Source organism: Ictalurus punctatus, chromosome 20 (assembly GCF_001660625.3).
Source record: "Ictalurus punctatus breed USDA103 chromosome 20, Coco_2.0, whole genome shotgun sequence".
NCBI lineage: Eukaryota > Metazoa > Chordata > Actinopteri > Siluriformes > Ictaluridae > Ictalurus > Ictalurus punctatus.
This window is the reverse complement of record NC_030435.2, coordinates 17,967,851-17,987,303: the sequence shown is the minus strand read 5'-3', so window position 1 is coordinate 17,987,303 and position 19,453 is coordinate 17,967,851. Positions and strand designations below refer to the sequence as shown.

At 38.3% G+C, this 19,453-nt stretch overlaps 1 protein-coding gene across 1 annotated transcript in view; it reads left to right on the top strand.

Annotated features, from left to right (window-relative positions):
* LOC108280171 (CUGBP Elav-like family member 5) overlaps window positions 1–19,453 on the top strand; it is a 230,960-nt gene that overhangs the window by 181,544 nt on the left and 29,963 nt on the right. Inside the window, exons 5-7 of the mRNA XM_017494980.3 lie at window positions 649–728; window positions 8,254–8,412; window positions 18,148–18,292. Coding sequence (XP_017350469.1) covers window positions 649–728; window positions 8,254–8,412; window positions 18,148–18,292 — 384 coding nt within the window. The remainder of the gene's footprint in view (window positions 1–648; window positions 729–8,253; window positions 8,413–18,147; window positions 18,293–19,453) is intronic.

Genomic DNA, 19,453 nt, shown 5'->3' with positions numbered 1-19,453 from the left:
ATTACTGAGTCTCGTTATACGTTACCTCGTGAGCTCTCATAGGATATAAATGTTTTTTTCTGAACGAACCGGATTTTCAGGAATAGCATATTTCGTTGTGTAAATGATCCTTTGAACGATTTACAAATAAACGTATTCATATCCAGCTTGATAAATGAGGCCCTTTGTCACCTTAGGAGATTTGACTGAAGTCCTACAGCATTACTATATCAAATATTTATTCAGGGATTATGTGTTATGAAAGCCCAAAGTAGGTATCATTCAAATAAAGTGTTGCTATAATATTTCCCTGTCAACAGCTATAAGACAGCAGACAAGTGGAATGATGTCATGGAATATTCATGAATATTAATAATTTTCTCTGAAATGATGCAAAAAGAAAAACACATCTCATCTTTGCCCCAAATATACTTTGCATATCTAAATATATTTATTCTGTATGAAAGAATAGATGCTGATTCTTGGGTGCTAGGTGTGTGTGTGTGTGTGTGTGTGTGTGTGTGTCTAATCTCGAGTCTTTGAGACACAGCCAGCCTACTGCACTGCTCTAGATTATTTCCCTATTCTTAGTCCTGTCCTGTGTGTGTGTGTGTGTGTGTGTGTGTGTGTGTGTGTGTGTGTGTGTGTGTGTGTGTGTGTGTCCTGCAGGATGTGCCTTTGTTAAATTCTCCACACACACCGAGGCGCAGTCAGCAATCAGTGGCCTCCACGGGAGCCAGACCATGCCTGTGAGTATATCTTATTTACACACACACACACACACACACACACACACACACACACACACACACACAATAGTAGGTGATTCCATGTTCATAAGGCTGCAAGCTCAAGAGCAGCGGCTCTCGCGTGTTCCTGCTCTTGCATCGACGGCTATCTAAGTGCAAATGAGCTCACTGATCTGCTGCTCCACGCTGAGGCTCTTTCCCCCTCCATCACCCTCTCCTTCCCCTTCTCCTGTCCTCTCATCACTCCCCTCTTTCCCCTTCCTAATCTGCCCCCCTCTACAGCACTCTGGAGAAATACTCCTCTTTATCTCCCCTCTGTGCGCATGACAGATGAATTCTTCATCTGGGTGTGTGTGTGGGGGGGGGGGGGGGGGATGGATGGATGGAGAAAAGGAAAGAAATCCTATCAGAATAATAAATAAATAAATAAATAAGAATAAATAAACAGTGACTGGGGATTAAAAACAGAGGAAAAAAAGAAAACGTGAACAAGGGATGTGTCAGATATCGATATAGAGACGTACCAAATGTATTCAGTGATCAATTATGCACATGCCTATTTGAAATATTTATGAACAGAATGTAACAGCTATTATAACTGAACAGAGTTTTCATTATTTTCTCAATATGTGGTAACAGGACAAAATTAGTATTTGTGGTAATCGCACCTACATTACAGATGCTGTGGATGGAGATTAGCTTAAAAAAAAAAGCTACCACATTCCTATAATAAACTTGCTACAGCCTGTTATTTCTTGTGTATATACAGTACTGTGCAAAAGCCTTGGCACCCTATTTTAAAAAATAAATAAATAAATAAAAAATTGTACAAACTTTACATTTACATTTATTCATTAAGCAAATTTTGTTATAGATTTTAATTTTATGACTTCTACATCGAGTCAGTACAAAAACATTTTAGATTCCTAAACAAAATGAAATGTTACAGAAAAATGTTTGTATGTCAGTAACGAAAGCAACATATTAAATGGTAAGAGACACTTTTCGGACAAAAAACATAATGAAGGTTGTTGGGTTTTGCTGAAAAAATAAGAAACAAGTGCGACAGTCAAAGTCTCCAGAAGAACCGTGACTGCTTCTGCACCATGCTCAATAAAACTTACAGCTCATTTCCTTATAAAACTGCACTAATAGTACCTGAGATCACTCTTTTTTCTTTCTTTTTTTTTTTTTTAAAGCAAAGGTTCATCAAACTAAATAGTGAAATTGTTTCCTTTATTACAGTTTATTACTGCACTTTATAGTATTTCTTAAAAATGTAGAAACATTTCATTTCTTTATTTCTGAAGACATCTTTGCTCTACAGCATTTCTCTGCATGTACCTCAGACTTTTCCACAATGCTGAATATACAGTACATACGTAATATGTAAAAGTTTATTATTACAAATTTAGCGTTTCCAAATTTTTGGTCTATTAGTCGATACTTTTACATTAAAACACAATAATCTAATTAACAGGTAAATAATGCATCAAACTTCACTTCAATGAACAACAATACCAAGGCTCGAAATTATTACTTCTTTAGGCTACACTGCTACCAATGAAAATAAATAAATCACTGCAATAAATGTGAAAATGAATACATTTGTCTATCATATTACACTATTTAGGGACTTATCAAATGCCCTCGTATGGGCGAGCTGGGGAGGAGGGAGAATTATGAAATAATTAATTCTAGAATGCAACATGGAAGCTCATGTCCATCAACAGATCCCTCCTTATAGCTTTTTATAGCCTTTCATGAAAGGAGGATTGTCAAAATTCTGAAATAATTCATTCTTGAGCGCAGCATGGAAGTTCATGACCATCAACTTATCCCTCCTTACAGCGTCTTATAGGCTTTCTTGAAAGGAGGATTGTCAAAATTATTAAATAATTCATTCTAGAACGCAGCATGGAAGCTCATGTCCATCAACAGATCCCTGCTTATAGCCTCTTATAATCTTTATTGAAAGGAGGATGCTGTCTGCATCAGTGTCTGGGAAGTTTTTCCACCATGTTCAGCTCTGGTCTCAGTAGTGTTTGAAAACAACCATGACGGAATTCACTATGCCACATTCTGGGTCTTTTATTTACTTTTTATTTAGCTTTAAAGTGCAACTAAAAAATGACTGAGTGAGCATGTAGGATTGGTCAAAATTCCTTCGGAGCTGGTAGGAGAGATGGGATTTAAAAAAAAACAAACACAATCCCATGCACACCTCTACACGTCATAGCAATTGATATGAAAATGATATGGTGATGATATCTGTGAAAGCCAAGGGGGGAAAAAAGACTTTCCTCAGTGTAGTCTTACATAAGTGTGCAGTTGACTGTAGAGTTGGCATCATCTATAGTTTGAAATATTTTCAGACTAACGCTGTACATTTAATCTGCTTTTCATTACAGCCTGCCTCTCTGTTTTTTTTCCACCACCCTGACTAGTCGACTTGTCTATGCAACCCTAAATCAAAGTTTAAAAAGATTACAGATTGAGGTCAAATTTTAATCACATTGAAGCAGGGGAATAATCTGTTTAATAATCTGGTCTAAAGAAAAAGAATTGCCGTGTGAATTGTAATCCAGTTATTTTCCCAGTCGAAATCTTCGCTTTAATGTTTGCATCAGGACCATCTACAGAAGAAGAAAAAAAACATTTCTGTAAGAAATCAAATTGAATGTTATTATAATGTCAGATGTGGGGATTAATGGGTATCCAGCTAATAATATATTTTGCTGGGACTGAAGTGAGGCGATTTAGAGGTCAGTCAACATGTTACGCTAACATTATTGCTTGTTACTCTGACGGAACACACAACTTCTCGTTGTTATGGTAACATGACTGGGTTACATGTAATGCTCATGTAAATGGAGATTTTCCTATTGGATCTACAACCAGAATTAATGCATACAGACTGACGAAAATCTATTTGGGTGGTGTGTATTTCTGTGGGGGCGGGGGATTCATTTGCATCCCTCACACACACACACACACACACACACACACACACACACACACACACACACACACACACACACACACATGAGACCTACCAGGCATATTGGCATTACTGTCGCATACAGCTTATTAATTAAAATGAATTAATGACATTTTCATACATAAGCAGACTGCAGAAGTGGGATGGGAAATGGAATTTTAGTTGGATGACTTTAATATTGACGCTGTGTCCACTGCAATTACGAATCAGTGCATGAGAGTTAATGTAGGATCAGTTAGGTTTGGGTCTCAAATCTATTGATAAGGATTATAATCCAGATCTTTCAGAGCTTTACTGACTTAAATTCACACAATATGGTCATATAACTTTTGAAAAAAGAATTTTTTATTTTTATTTTTACCGTGTTAGGATTTTGGGGGTGGAGTTAGTTTGGGGGAGGAGTTTCACCATAAGTAACACTGTACACTTGCGTTCTTCAGTGTGTGGCCCCCAGAGAGTGAAATCAAACCAAATTGTACACTTCCTTGTTGTTGGGATGGTGCCATCAAGGGAAAATCTTTTGTGCCGTTAGTATGCTGGCTATCTTTCACCTTTCAAATAACTGAAGGCACATAACTGGACCTTCAAGACCATTTATGTACTCTACTCTAAAAGCTAATTAAAGGTACACTACATGCACCTTCCCAGGTAAAAGAAAAGCAAAAATACATGCTTAAAGGTGCAAAACAGGTCCCCTTGATGGTAATCATGCCAGAAAAAGTCAAGTTTGTTACCTTTATCTCCAAGAGCGTAGCGCATGTTAATAATAAAACGTATGCATTAACAACTTCACCACTGAGTGCAACCTTTTCAAAAGTAGCCTAGAAGCCATCAGGCTACAATGCAGAAATAGCATGCTCATTTTACATGCAGTAAAAAAATGGATCAGTTTGTTACCAGACGAAGCAAAAGAAGGTGAGAAAGATCAAATGTTTTACACACAAAATGCCTGGTCCCATTGTCAAAATAAGCTATATAAATAAATATAAATTTTTATTTATTTGTATTACATAAATTTGACTAAAATTAAAATGTAATTTTAACATTGGGCTGATTATATATATATATATATATATATATCAGAGAAAAATGAATGAATTGGATGAAATGAATTGGAAAAAAAATGGGATGAATAGTGACTACGTTTACATGGACAGCAGTAATCTAATTATTGACCTTACTCTGAATAATATAATATTGTGATTAAGGTGTTTACATGAGTCGCTTTTAGAATACTCCTGTGATGTTCCCGTTTGACATGTTTTAGAACATAATTAGATTAACAGCCCGCGTCATTACGTCACCGCGCCACACCGTCCGACGTCCATCCAGAATTTCACGTATCAACATACAGTTCGTCTTCGTTATGGTACCGTATACAGCTTTGGGTGTTTTTATTTATTTTTTTTACGAACGCTTTAAGTGCAGTTAATTATTTGTCATGCTGTACGTGCCTATAGACAACTGCTTGAAGCCGTGGGCTGCGTCCCAAATCGCGTAGTTACCGTCTATAAAGTAGCCGAGATACATGTATTTTTCCCCACTACAGGCCTATAGTAGGAAAGTATGCGATTTGGGACACAGCCGAACTCTCTTGTTCGCCGTAAAACGTAAAACTGCGGTGTGTGATCATGTCCTGTCGCAAAATGCGGTGAAAACTCTCACACGACGTTCATAATGTGATTAAGGTGTTTACATGTCTGTAATACTAGTCAATAATGAGACTAAAACAGGAGTAATCCACCTGTCTTAATTAGATTATTGCTTACTTCGATTATGACCTTAATTAGATTAAGGTAAGTAAAAATTGCTGTTTACATGGTAGTTTCTTAATAAGAGTATGGTCTTAATCGGATTAAGAGTGGATTATTGTTGTCCATGTAAATGCAGCTATTGATATCAGTGGATACTCAGGCTTTCAGTACTGGTATCATTATTGGAAAAGAAAAAAATTCTATCATGCCATCTCTACTAAAATCTTTGTTTTTAGTTAGTTAGTTTGTTTGTTTGCTTGCTTTTTAGTTTATTACAACCAAATGAAACAAGAAATATTACCTCCTGAATTAACTGAAGTTAAACAAAACGTTGTTGTTGTTGTTGTTGCTAGGATGGAAAACTGAGAAAATGTTTAGGATGGCTGAGAATTTGTTCTGGAAATACTGTATGTCATAACAACAATCAATCAATCTATCAATAAGTAAATAAGTAAACAAACAAATAAACCCTAACCAGAACTTGAATATGCATGTGTGCACCAGTCTCCTAATCAATTGAAATAAAACTGAAAACTGTAACTAATATATATATATATATATATATATATATATATATATATATATATATATATATATATATGAAGCTAAATCAAAATCTACTCATCATCTAATATAAACTAATAAAATATATTCAGAACTAATGAAACATAATAGAATCAAAAATTAAAAACTGACAACAAGAAACAAGAAATGAAAACATTATTTGCCTGTGCCTAAATGCCTGAGCAGCTGTAAAGTACACTTCGGGACACCGGACTCAGTGTTGTGTATTTTAATGAAGCACACCGGTGGAAACTGCGAGTGAAACACACACTTTCTCACAGAGAAGCAAAGAACACTTCAAGATCCTTCAAGCCTTGTTTCACTGGAATACATGAGGCATGTTTACATGCATGCAAATGATCAGTGATGTACAATATGAATAAATGAAATGTTATATGAACAATCACATTAACAAAGCCAAAGGCCTGCTATTAAAACTAAAATACACTGTCATTCTGTTTCTTCTGTTTCTTTCTCACGTCTCCCTGCTGTCTCCTCTCTCCTGTGTGATCATTAGTTGAGAGTATTCTGGCCTTTACAGCTGATTGATTTCCAGGAAGTCGTAGCCTCTACACCAAAGGTCATGTGTTGCACTAAATGATTAGAAGCCGTTTAATGAGCAAATGTGTGTGTGTGTGTGTGTGTGTGTGAGTGTGTGTACAGAATGTGTGTAGCGATGCAGAGTCAGACGAAACAGTTTTTGTCATTTATCAAAATGACATCATTTTGGAATCATGTGAAAGTCCAAAGTGATACTTATAGCAGTATTTCAAATGAGCATGTGATCATTATTGCGTAATGAAATTATGAGTTGACGTTTTTAGTTTAAACCCCTTTCTCAACTACTTGCTGATATCGGTGCAGTGGGATTTAGCCCTTGCCTCATCTCTATCTAAAGAGAGCACTGCAGCGGCACTTTAGTCCTTTAAGCTGCCCAGCTCTCTGACCTCCTCATCTGAACACGCTGCTCAAACAGCTCCGCTTCCAAAGCTTCAACTTTCACTCTAATACAGGGGCAGCGCCATCATGCTTGTCATTATGTAGATCACTACATTGCTGAATGTTTGTTGATTCCACTAATTCTACATCGGATTTCTCGTTAATATGATATTGAACGTCACTGGAAAATGGTGACTGTGAAAACTTTTCCATGGGAGGAAACGAAATATACAGTGTCAACCAACCAGACTTGCTAAACACATCACAAATATTTTAGCATTAAACATTTAATGTGTTTCAAGGTAGAGTTGACCTTTAAGTCAGAACTTAAACTTTATAGTATTTGATGAAGTAATAGGGATATCCTAATGCTCTCATGCTTGCTCATATGATTTAGAGGGAATTACAAATCAGCCAGCTTCAGCTAACTTCCCTACTAACTTCAAATCCCAATTATTCTACAATGTTTATCGTTTGTGTAGTAAAGTTTGTGTGGAAATGTTTGCCTAAGCCAAACTGTACAGAAAAATTCCTCCCAGACATATAAATGTTTCAGGAATACTGATTTTCTTCATACGTTCGTATATTAATCGAGCTCCTTTAAATTACCAAGCACACTCACTGGATAGCTGATTTGCCATTATGAGCGCTCACAAAACTCAATAAAAGCCAAAGGTCATGATAAACTGTTGATTAAATTGCAAAAGAGAGCCTACTGAGTGCAGCTTACGCTAAATCTTCCAGTAATGCAGGTAAAACATGACCTTCAACATGCCAGAATAATCAGTATATACATTTGTAGTAACTCTGGGGTTTAATTGAAAGCCTATAACTTGACTTTCACATTAGTGTGTCTTTTTATATGTAAATTTACACAAACTCTCGCATAAGCTCTCATAGGATACAAAGGTTTTCTTCGAGCCAAGTGGATTTTCAGCATTTTCGAATTTCTAATGTAAACGCTCCTACACATGATTTACCAAGCATATCTAGCTTGATGTATGAGGCCCAGTGAACGCCATGCCGATCGTACACGCTTTAACATTTGAATGAAATACACGATGTCACAAAAATGCAAATATATTCTAATATAATAGTTATTCAGTGATGTCTTCAGTAATAGTTTCACTGTCATTATGAATAAATGATGATAAACAGTTCTTGGTAATGGTACTGATATAAGAACTGTATACATTTAATGAGTATATACGATAGATGATTTACCGATAACACTTTTTCAGTATTTCTGTCTCTTTCTGTGTCTCAGGGAGCATCCTCCAGTCTGGTAGTGAAGTTCGCCGACACTGATAAGGAGAGGACCATCCGCCGCATGCAACAGATGGTCGGCCAGTTTGGCATCTTCAACCCTGCTGTGGCTCTGCCATTCAGCACATACAGCAGCACCTACAGCACCTACACGCATGCTGTGAGTCCACACCCACACATTCACACATACACGGTTACACCCACCCACCCACTTACACGCCAACGTAAACATACACTAGCGTATGGCTTGAACTAATACTCCGTCCCAAAACACAACACACAAACACACACGTATATACACATAATATAATAATGCATGGAACATCATTAAATGATACTGTATATATTCTTCTGCACACATTCAGACACATTCAGAGTCTAGGGTCATGAAGCACTCCTACCATCCATACAAACTGTTCGAGCTGCCCATATCAAAGCCCGAAGGCCTTGTCATCGTCTTTTTTTCATCGACGTTGAATAATGCATTAACATCATTTCGATTCCCTGAGCTCGTGCTCAGTGAAGAACTGCGAGTTCACATGTAATTTTAACTCTGGCACTCCCCGTGGTGCCTTCAGTTCCGAGCGCAAATCTGATTTCTGCGGTTACGAAGTGTTTAGGCTTATGATTTGTTTGCTTCATGAATATTTGACTTTGATTGTAAGACCTTGTCATCTTTGCACAAAAAGAGGCGGGTTGGCGCATTTCGAGTTGGGAGGCAAGGCTGCGTTCAATGCTTTATGCCGTTTTAGTGAAAATTCGGAGGAGACGCGAAACAGAAAATTAGCACATCAGTCACAAATCCTTACACAACCGTTCTAATATATATAATGAATCCACCAAAATTCAATTCAGGCCATATATGCAAACATTTTCCAAAGTATTCATGAGGTACTTTAATATTAATATCATTCATATCATTATGACTCCGGGCTCACAAGCTCATATTTCTACCTCTGGAATTCTAACTTTGGAATCCTCAGTCCAAGGACCAGTGTCATTTCTATGATCGTGACACCTAGAGATTATTTGCTGTATGAGTTTTGGAGAGGAATTTATTTCAGTGCAGCCAAAAGATGAGACATGGCAACATGGTGATGCATTGCATGGTAGCATTGCTGCCTCACAACCCCTGCTTTAATCCTGGGTTCACATTACGGAGTTTTGTACATTCCCTCTGTGTCCGTACTGGTTTCCTTTGAGTTCTCCGGTTTCCTTCCACCTCCCACAAACATGCCAGTAAATGGATCGACGGACCGGTGTTCTATCTAGTGCTCCATGGTATAAGCTCCGAATCCACTGCGAATAAGGAGACTATACTGAAGATGAATGAATGAATGAAAATATAAGACATGAGCATGAACCCAGCCAAGATGAATGATATTGTTATAAGCAGCACAAACATTAAACCTAAAAGAAAAAAGAAAAAAAATGAAATCATTCTATAATGCAGTCCATTTATACTTTCCCTGCCATTACAGTGCAACCGTTTGAGCGAAAAAAAATAAAAAAAGGAAAAAAAAAATCTAAATATTCATGAACTACTTATCAAACGTAGACATGCATGAAAATGCTGAATGTGCGTGAACATAATTGATCTTCATCAAGTTCCGAGTACATTTCTGGTGGAGGTAATGTATTCAAAAAAGGCGAAATGGTTGAAAATATTCATGAGCTGCTTATCGAACGATAATGGGATTAGATATAGATATACTTTTTTGATATAGCTAAATGTGGCCTCCTTTAACTGCAGAAGCGAAAAACAGTGCTCAGAAGAGTGGATTAAAAGCAACCTTAAAATGGGGGTTTAATGCTAAAGTCTGATCCGTTATAATCTCATGGACGTGCCAAAGAATCTATACCGTGCTTCAGCTGGATCTGCTCATCTTATATATAGAATTTACCCTGCAGGCACCCAACCTTAATTGCAGTATGATTGTGAAAGTGCATGTGTGCATCTGTGCACATTTTTTATATGTTTTTTCTTTTTTTTTTTTTTTATGAATGCAGGTGTTTGAACATAGATATAAGTGTATTGATATCCCTTGGAGCCATATGCACCGATACATTTTGGCTTGAATTATAATCAATCATATGATCATTTTATCGGTTCCAACATAAATTCCACGTTAACAGAGTAAACTAAACTAGGTCCGACATCATATCTATGTAGCAAGAAGATCTTTATCAATATGTTCTTCTGCAATCTTGAACCAACAGACTTCTTCAAAATATTCCTTTAGTAGATTCAAATCTCACACTGGAACTGATGTTCCAAGGATGCATGTCTTGCAACATGAAGGTACTCGGACTTATTGCTTCTCCACGGTCCACGTGGCTCGGCAGCTACATGAATGGGGTTTAATCTGCTTATCAGCTGTAATGAGATTTTAACCATGGCTGATATTTTGATGGAGAAGATAGCTTGTGTGCTCCAATGGATGATGAAGGCTCGTTTGCTTCACAGCCAACATAGGCAGGCAATTTTATGCAAAACACCTTAAGTTAAGGGGTAATGGTCTTGCTCAAGGGCCCAACAGTGGCAATCTGGCAATTATGGGGTTTAAATTCACAACCATGCAGCACGGTAATGCAGTGGGTTGCCTCAAAAAAGCTACAGGTCCCTGGTTTAATCCAGAGCTCAGCTTATCCATTGATCACTATCTGTGTGGAGTTTCGGACGTTCTCGTGAGTTTTCCAGTTTCCTAACACCAACCAGAATCACGTTGGTGTATGGATTACACTAGGTGTACAGTAAATGAGTGTGCATGGTGCCCTGTAATGGACTGGCATCCTATCCAGGCTGTGTTCCTATCTTCTCATTTTCTGGGATCTACCGTGACCCTGACCAGGATAGAGTGGTAAATGAAGATGAATGAATCAATCAATGAAAACTTCCTAATGTTCTGGTCAGTAGCATAGCTGACCAGCAGCACTGTGCAAGTTTCAAGATCTTACAGGTTATATCACCATAGAGCCTCTGTGGCCTCCATCAAAGTTAAGGTCATTACTTGGATTTCAGGCTGTGACCCTTCAGAGCTGGACATGGAGATCAGGTTTTGCCTCGCTGATGGTTATGTTCTCCTCATCTTGTAGATCCATGGATTTGAGAATCATTTCCAGCATGTAGGATCATTGACACTCAGGGTTGTTTCAGTTCTCATAGGGACCTGTTATTGGGGGTCTTGAGGGGTTTGAGAACATGAATGAACTCCAATTCATTGTCAGTCAAGTTGTCCTTGACATCATTATTTACATTCTTGTTTGTCATTTAAGTCATTTGTCTGTTGCAGGCAAAGGAAGAGAGAAGTTGTTGAATCAAAGACAAAAGCCTCTCACTACAGTCATTATGCAACTTCCTCTAGCGTTTCTGACAGATACAAATCAATATTTTGTTGGCAAAGTGGCAACCTGAGGGTTTGGGATTTCTGCACTTGATTAAAATGCTCAAACCCTGATACCTTGCTGCTGAAGTGGCAACCTTCTTGTCAGGTAATTCCTGAGATTTATTACGAGACACATGGCAGAATCATAAATAAACTGTCCAGCATACCTGATGTCATTTTCAATAAAGATGGATGGAGCTTCAGGAATTCAATGAACACCTCTCTGTTGCAAGCGTGCCCCCTTTATTAGAACCACACTTGTGTCTATTTGGCTGGTGCAGCAATGGAAGTACTGGGAGTCCCAACACATTAAAGATTAAAGATGATGGTTGTCTTGTTGCCACTACCATATGCAGCACATGCTGTGCAGAGATTGCACACAGTTGCATCTTTATTCACCACTCTGTATTTGCACAATCGCAACGCAAAATTAGCACAGCATATCAGAGGGTTGAGCAGCCTTGAGACTGCTGAGAATGGTGGCACCAAACAGTGCAAAAAAAAAAAAAAGAAAACAGAAAAAGAAGCAGAGCGAACTTCCCCACCACTGACAAAAGCAAAAGACACACTGTAGCACTTAATTCACAGCCAGCGGACATACATCTCCCAGGGAAGTCCGTCGCTCAAGGTTGCGTCTGGAGTTCCACCACAACCATCAACCGGCAGAGAAATTTAACAAGAAGAAATAAAGAAATAAATCAACTCAAATGGCGTGCCTCCGATTAGTACAGTATTTGTATTCGTTTAGAACAAACTATCTGTTTAATCTGAATAATGTATTCATATTTGGTTACATCCCAAAAACACACGGGTCTATATTTATGCACATGACATACTGATGCTCACCTGGTGTGCTATCAGTGTGTACGCTCCTCTCTGACGTCTAATCATCGACCAACAGACGGAAGGTCCCCAGGTATTCCACAATCCACCTGCTCTCTGACCCTTAACAGTGTAAACATCAAGGACCCCGACCTAGTTTCAGCCTTCCACTTATCCACACCCATCACACACACACTGTCCTTCCACTGATATAATTATTAATGCTAATATAATATTATAATTATTAATACTAATTAATGTCATGCCTACACCCAAATCTAACCCTAATCTTAATTGCTCATTGATTTAGTTTTTTTTAAAGCTGTTTTTATACAAAACAAAGAAGCTGTTTTGTTCCTCATGGGGACCAGCTAAATGTTGACACAAGGTCTAAGGTGTCAGATATTACTAGCTTTAAGATATGATATATATAAGATAATATATATTCTATAGTGCATGCTGATTTTATATATATATATATATATAAAGAATAGATATCACTTCAAAAATGACCTTAAATAATAAACAGTAAAATTCTAGGGAGACAGGGAACAAACACTCTTATTCCTATCCAGATTTTCTTGAATTTACCCTGAGAATATGTCACACATTTAGCATCTGCTGTGTTAAAGTGTATGGGTGGTGGTGCATTTTGAACTAAGAATACTTCACAATATTTACATAGAAATTGTCTGCATTTTCACTGAGAATGTATCACACGTTCAGCACTTTATTGCGTTAAAGTATACAGGCGGTGTTATTCCAAAGTCCTACATTTTGAACTGCGAATATTTAACACATTCAATTGTTCTCCAGGTGGGAGCTCTTTACTTCTGCTGTTTCTGTGTGGGATGTGTTGGATTAGTTCTTGCCAATTACATTAGCATAATAATTAAGAGAATGTTCCAGAAAGAAGGTGACGCTTGTGTTAAATAGGGATTGGCAGGAGTTTGGGTTGTAAAGTCTGCCCAGAGTACAACGTGGTAGTCTTGAGATGAGAATATTTACAGACAAAGCTGTATGCAAATAGTGTAATAGTGTCAGAACGAGATAGTGAAGGCTGAGTGGATGAGTGAAACATAAGAAAGAGTTGCTTGGATAACTACATTAGTCAAAATTGTAATGAACATCCGTTCACAGACTGAAAAGCATGTTCGACGACTGGCTGGAATAAACATAATATTTCCAAAAGTGGGACAACTGAACCTGAATAGACTTTATTTTCCAGACAGCAATATCACCATAAGCAGAGCCCCACCAACATTGTACATCCTTTCATTTGGAGAAAGGGAGCATGTTGCAAACAGTTGCAAAGAGAGTCATGACAAGGATTCCTTGTATACTTCCTGAGAGCTTGGAACACCAAAACAATCAGTGAGGCAATTTTTCAGTCCAGGTTGAAATTGCAGAACTGATCATGGCAGAAACCCGATGAGATTACAGCTTAACTAGCAAGAAAGCATATTAAAACACTAATCCAGCATTTTCAACCTAACCTCTATTCACGACATCTTTAGCTTACTGTATGTGCCAAGTATCACAGTAATTTGGATTTTTTTTTTTCAACGTTTTAGGAAAAAAGAGTAAAACCAGTTGGCTGAAAGGTCAAGGACAGGTTTTTTTTTTTATTATTATTTCCACCAATAAATATTTTCAATAAGACATTATAAGGCACATGATCATAGGCCTTATCCAAATCCACAAAACATGTGTGACTGGATTACCATGGTCCCATGAGCCTGGTAAGTTGTGCAAGTGTAAAGAGCTGGTCCACTGTTCTATGGCCTCAGCAGAACCCATACTGTTCCTCTTGAATCCTAGGTTCAACTATGGGACAGTCTCTCCATAAGCCTGGTACATCCTCTGGTCTCCTACCAAATAGGGAATATCATCCCTGGTGGCCAGCCCAAGGGCACTGTCCTAGATCTTCATGCAACCAGGAAGAGGTGTGTTAACCACACCACCCCAATTAAAATGAACACACTCAATTAACCTTCTCCGGCACATATTTCTGCCATTGTCTTTAGGATTAACAGACGGGTGAGCCTCAGCCACAGAAAGGGCACTGCCTCCTGAAGTGAAGGTATGCCCACTGGTTTATGGAGTTCCTCAAAATGCTCCTTCATTCACTCAGCATTATTCCCAGAAGAGCACTGCTCATGCATGTCTTTTGCATGTCTTGACTCCCTCTCCTGAAGCACTGAATGGTTGTCAGAGCAAGAGCTGTCCGTTTACAGCTTTGCCTTTCTCTTTACCAAGGTGCCCAAAACATATCAGTGAAAACATCTTGACCTACGACCATGGGGCAAGGTGCTCTGGTACCAAGTGCAGTATTAGGCAACCATATGACATGCACATCACTCAAGCTCAGATGTGGGAGGCCATTGCTCCCAATCATGCACCATCCGAGTATTTCAGTTTTTCCCAACTGCTGTACTATGGGGTCAGTAGGAGTTATCCTCTTGGACACCTGCTTTATCTCCTCCAATACTCTGAATTGCTATTTTGGGATTATGCACAAACAACATTCAGTTTATTCCCTGATAATTAAAACCTCTTAGAGGCAACTCTGTTGTCCACTGGGAAAACCTCCAACACAGTTGGGGACTGGTGAGGTACGTAAACAAGTTTCATTTAACGCAGCTATCACACATGCTCCACTGTTGGCCCTGAGTATCTATAATCATTCCAAAAAGGATTCTCCAGTGCTTCCTTAACCGTGTAACGTAACATCATGTGAGACGTAGCAAATATTTGAGAGAAAAAAGAACTGTGATAAAGTAGCAGAAGACAAGATTCGCAATAGCCTCCCAAATGGTACTTTAGACAAATGCAGGAAGGGGTCCTTTTAGAGAAGAGATACAATGATAACGATCGGGAGACGAACATCTGTGACAGGTGTCAAGAAAGAGAGACATTGTACTTCTTGCATGTAGTTCAAGGTCTCAATCTGTCAAGATTCGGAATCGTCCTTTTGAATTGGCCTGACACCAACCAAAATGTCAGTCAGCAAGAGAGACAGATATAGAGACAGAATGATAAAGAAAAAGAGATAGACGAGCAGAACATGGCTATGATCCATATCTGTATCCTTTGAGGTGAAGCCTGTGGGTTTTCAGAAATCTTCCTCCAGTGTGCTGTTCTAGCGATACTCCGGTTTGAAACATGTATTTCTATACTCCTTTTCAGCTAAACAAAAGAAGGTTCAAAAGACCACGGTGATCATGGAAAGCATTAGGAAGGGAGACCATAGAGAACACTGTATATGGCACAAATAATGCACAAATAATGGCATTGGATATCAACCGTCCAAGTTGAACTATGCACAGTTCCTGTTTGCCAACCCTGAGACATGGCTAGTCAAAATATAGTCAAAAACAAATCATCTAAAGAATATTAGCTTGACTTAAGAGCCATGTGTTCACAGCCCATATTCTCTTGGCTGATTAAACAATCTTTTGATCCGGTCAAACAGTGTGTTTGATGAATACAGCCAAACAGTGAGCGAAAGAGTTGAAATTTGACTTCGAGATTGATTTCTTTGGAATGAAAGAGATTAAAGATACTATAATCAAGGACTATTTCAACAGATCTATGTGTATGCCAGGTGCATACAGGATCTGTACAATCCCTCTCAGCTTTTCCTTTGGCTTTGTCTTGTTTGGCTTTCACAATATACTTTCTCCCTCATTGTCTTCCTCTCACACAAGTTTTCTTTGTAGTTCTTCCGCCAAACACGGCTTTGTGAATTCAATCCCAGAAACAAGACGTACTGTTTGTAATTTGAGCCTTAAACCCAGGCTCAAAATATACACTCAAACACACATGCACATAAACTGATGATCCCTAATAATGTTATAACTAGCTGTGATGAGAAATAATTCATAGTTGACTTGATGTTATTTCCATTTAGCGGCAGTTGTAGGGTCGGTGTGACCTTGCTCTACTTCCTTCAGAATCCAATTGTAGGCTGAAAACGTATTAAGACTCATTATATATGCATACTAATGGTTCAGCTTATAGGTCTGTATGGTCTGGTCTCTTTAGCCATTTAATACACAGATACTGTATATTAAATCCAGTTACAGCTTCTTTGCCTATTTGATCACTTGTCCAATACTCACATAGGCTCCAGATTCTAGTTTCTTCTTATTTAATTATATTAAGAAGGAGAATCCCATTTGGACCGAAAGCCTCATTTTCAGATCACTAGTTATTTTCATGGCTTGCGCACAAAATAGACTCCTTTTTTAACATCAGAAAGTTTGATGTTGGGGTAATACTTTGGAAATGTTAGTGACCTCTAATTCAAGCTAACTATACATGGAATGAACTGAATTTTCGTTTCAGTTTTCCAGACTGATGGATTTTGGATTTCATTCTCTGCAAAGCAAACTTTCAATCAGTCATGGGGGGATTAGCAGGACTGCTTGCTATCTTGAATATGTAGGCATTAAATACCTAGTTCGCAAAAAGATAGAAGACATAACGCTATGTTAGTGTTTTTCATGCATTTTAGCAAAGCAATTTTGCTCTCGCATATTAGTTAGCAAAGGTTATGGTACTAGACATAGGCTTTGGAAGCTAGCCATATTTCCATTTTCCTCCAGCTACCTAGCTAGAACCAAGTCGGTCTCGATTTTTTAAAGAACTGTTATATTTGAAGTTGCGCAAAACCGGACATATTCATTTTTTTTCATTCATGAGTCCACACTCCCCCCTTGAGTACTGAGAATTGGGGGGACCTGGACTAAAAAGTTTGTTCAAAGCATTTCCTTTCTTTTCTTTTCTTTTTTTTTTTCCAAAAGATTTGCACACTGGCCAGATTTATGGAGGTAAATGTATTAGATAACTCTACCTACATATCCAAATCAAGTTACACAAAAATTATACTGCCACACTTGGGCAGGTGCAGATATATAATTCCTGTTATGTTTAGTGTTACTATTTTTGTATTAGCAGTAATAATATTAGTTATTGATTTCCATCATGTCATTTTAAAAATCAGACCTAGCTTTGGATGAAGCATTTGATATGAAAGTGAATCCCGACTCTGATGGGTTCAGTCTGACAGATTGGCCTTTTAAGGTTATTGATTCAGTGTGGTGTTGCCATGGTGACAGCCTTACTGTAATTACCTTTGTTTGCCAGGGTGTACAGGGAATTTGTGTTAATTTATTTAATAATCAGTGTCTGAGTAGTGGTGGTTCATAACTTATTCAGTGTGAGTGTGCATACATGGAGGAGTGTGACAGGCTCCTGTGAGCATGTGTGCACATCAGGTGCAAGAGGATTACAGTTACAGTTACATTATATAGCTTTACATAGTGTGTGTGTGTGTTTGGGGGGGGGGAGGGGTGTCTCCTCAACCACCACTAGTGTGTAGCATCCACCCGGATGATGCGATGGCAGCCGTAGTGTTCCAGAACGCCCACCACACACCAGCTATTAGCGGAGAGGAGAGAGTGCTCTAGCCAATTAAGAGATGGGGATTATTAGGGGGACGTGATAGAGAAGGACCAATGGGGGAATTTCACCAGGACACTGGGAGATTAAATGTTCAGTTAGATATTTTTATTACTTATCGTGTGTATATTTTGTGTGTGGGCAATTTTTTGAATCTTAATGAGTGGCTACTAATGTAAAACACTTTATTTCCTCACTCCCTCACCGTTTCTCTCTCACAGCTGATGCAGCAGCAGGCGGCCATAATGGCTGCGTCTCACGGTGGCTACCTGGCACCCAGCATGGCGTTTCCGGCTACACAGATCCACCAGGTGGGGGCGATCAACATGAACGGCCTGCCGCCCACTCCCATGACTCCAGTGTCAGGTCAGTCAGACTCACTGCTACACAATTACATCTCGTATTAGTGATGTGCAAACTGGCTATATGTGATTCATATGTGGTCCATCATGGACCCTCACAGGCTGTGATTACAGCAATGCTGTTGCCTGTAGACACCTGCATATATTATGCGACCAAAAAAGTGTTACAAAATATCAATGTTATAGCCCATGGGTCATCAACTGGTGGATGGCCATTTGTATGTAGACTAAACTTGAAAAATTATGTAGCAGAGCTGATAAATATAGAAGTTCAGCGATTCAAGCAGTTTCTCCAATTACTATAGCTGAAGGTAGCTTATCAAACCAGAGACTAGACACGGGGTTAAAGGTACTGCAGTCAGACTTTCCTAGATTTTCATTTCGTTTACCCTCTCTGGTCTGATTAGCAAACCGTTGTTTTTTGTTTGATTTTTTATATATGACAAAAACACAATGGAAAAAGAAGTATGAGCTTAATCTTGCATCAAATTACTCCAGAAAATTAGCTTCTCTGTTGTTCTCGCCACAATATTGCTAGCTACAGATCACATGACTCCAAAATGGAGGAGTTTCCCATTTCTCCAAAATGGAGCTGCTAATCTGGTCTTGCCTCATTTCACAAGGAGATTTCAAGTATGACTGTGGCAATATGTAACAGTCAGACCAAATGTAAATAAAACTTCCCTAGTAAAACAGTTAATTCACTTAAACAGGAAATGACACACAAAAGAGGAATTAGTTTCCGTTAGCAGTTCATTTGGTGATTAGTTGATGTTCCTAATGTTTGTTTTGTTTTTTGTTTTTTTTGCACCAATCATCTGCTTCCCTTCATTATTATTATTATTATTATTATTATTATTATTATTATTATTATTATTATTATTATCATTATTATTATCACTATTTTCCCTTCAAAATGGCATAACACAGAACCTCCGATAGTCACCTGATATTTGAACAAAAGCCCAGTTCCTTGTCAGGGCACATGCTGTGCTGATAAAAATGCTATGTACAGTTTTGACACAGCATGATCATTTACAACATTTCCTCCTGTACCAAAAAAAGATAAACAAAAGAAGAAACAAGTTTTACTTGCCCTTTTAACAAGACACCACAAACTGGCTTTGTGAAGAAACACTTCCAAAGACAACTAATGAGGAGGGTG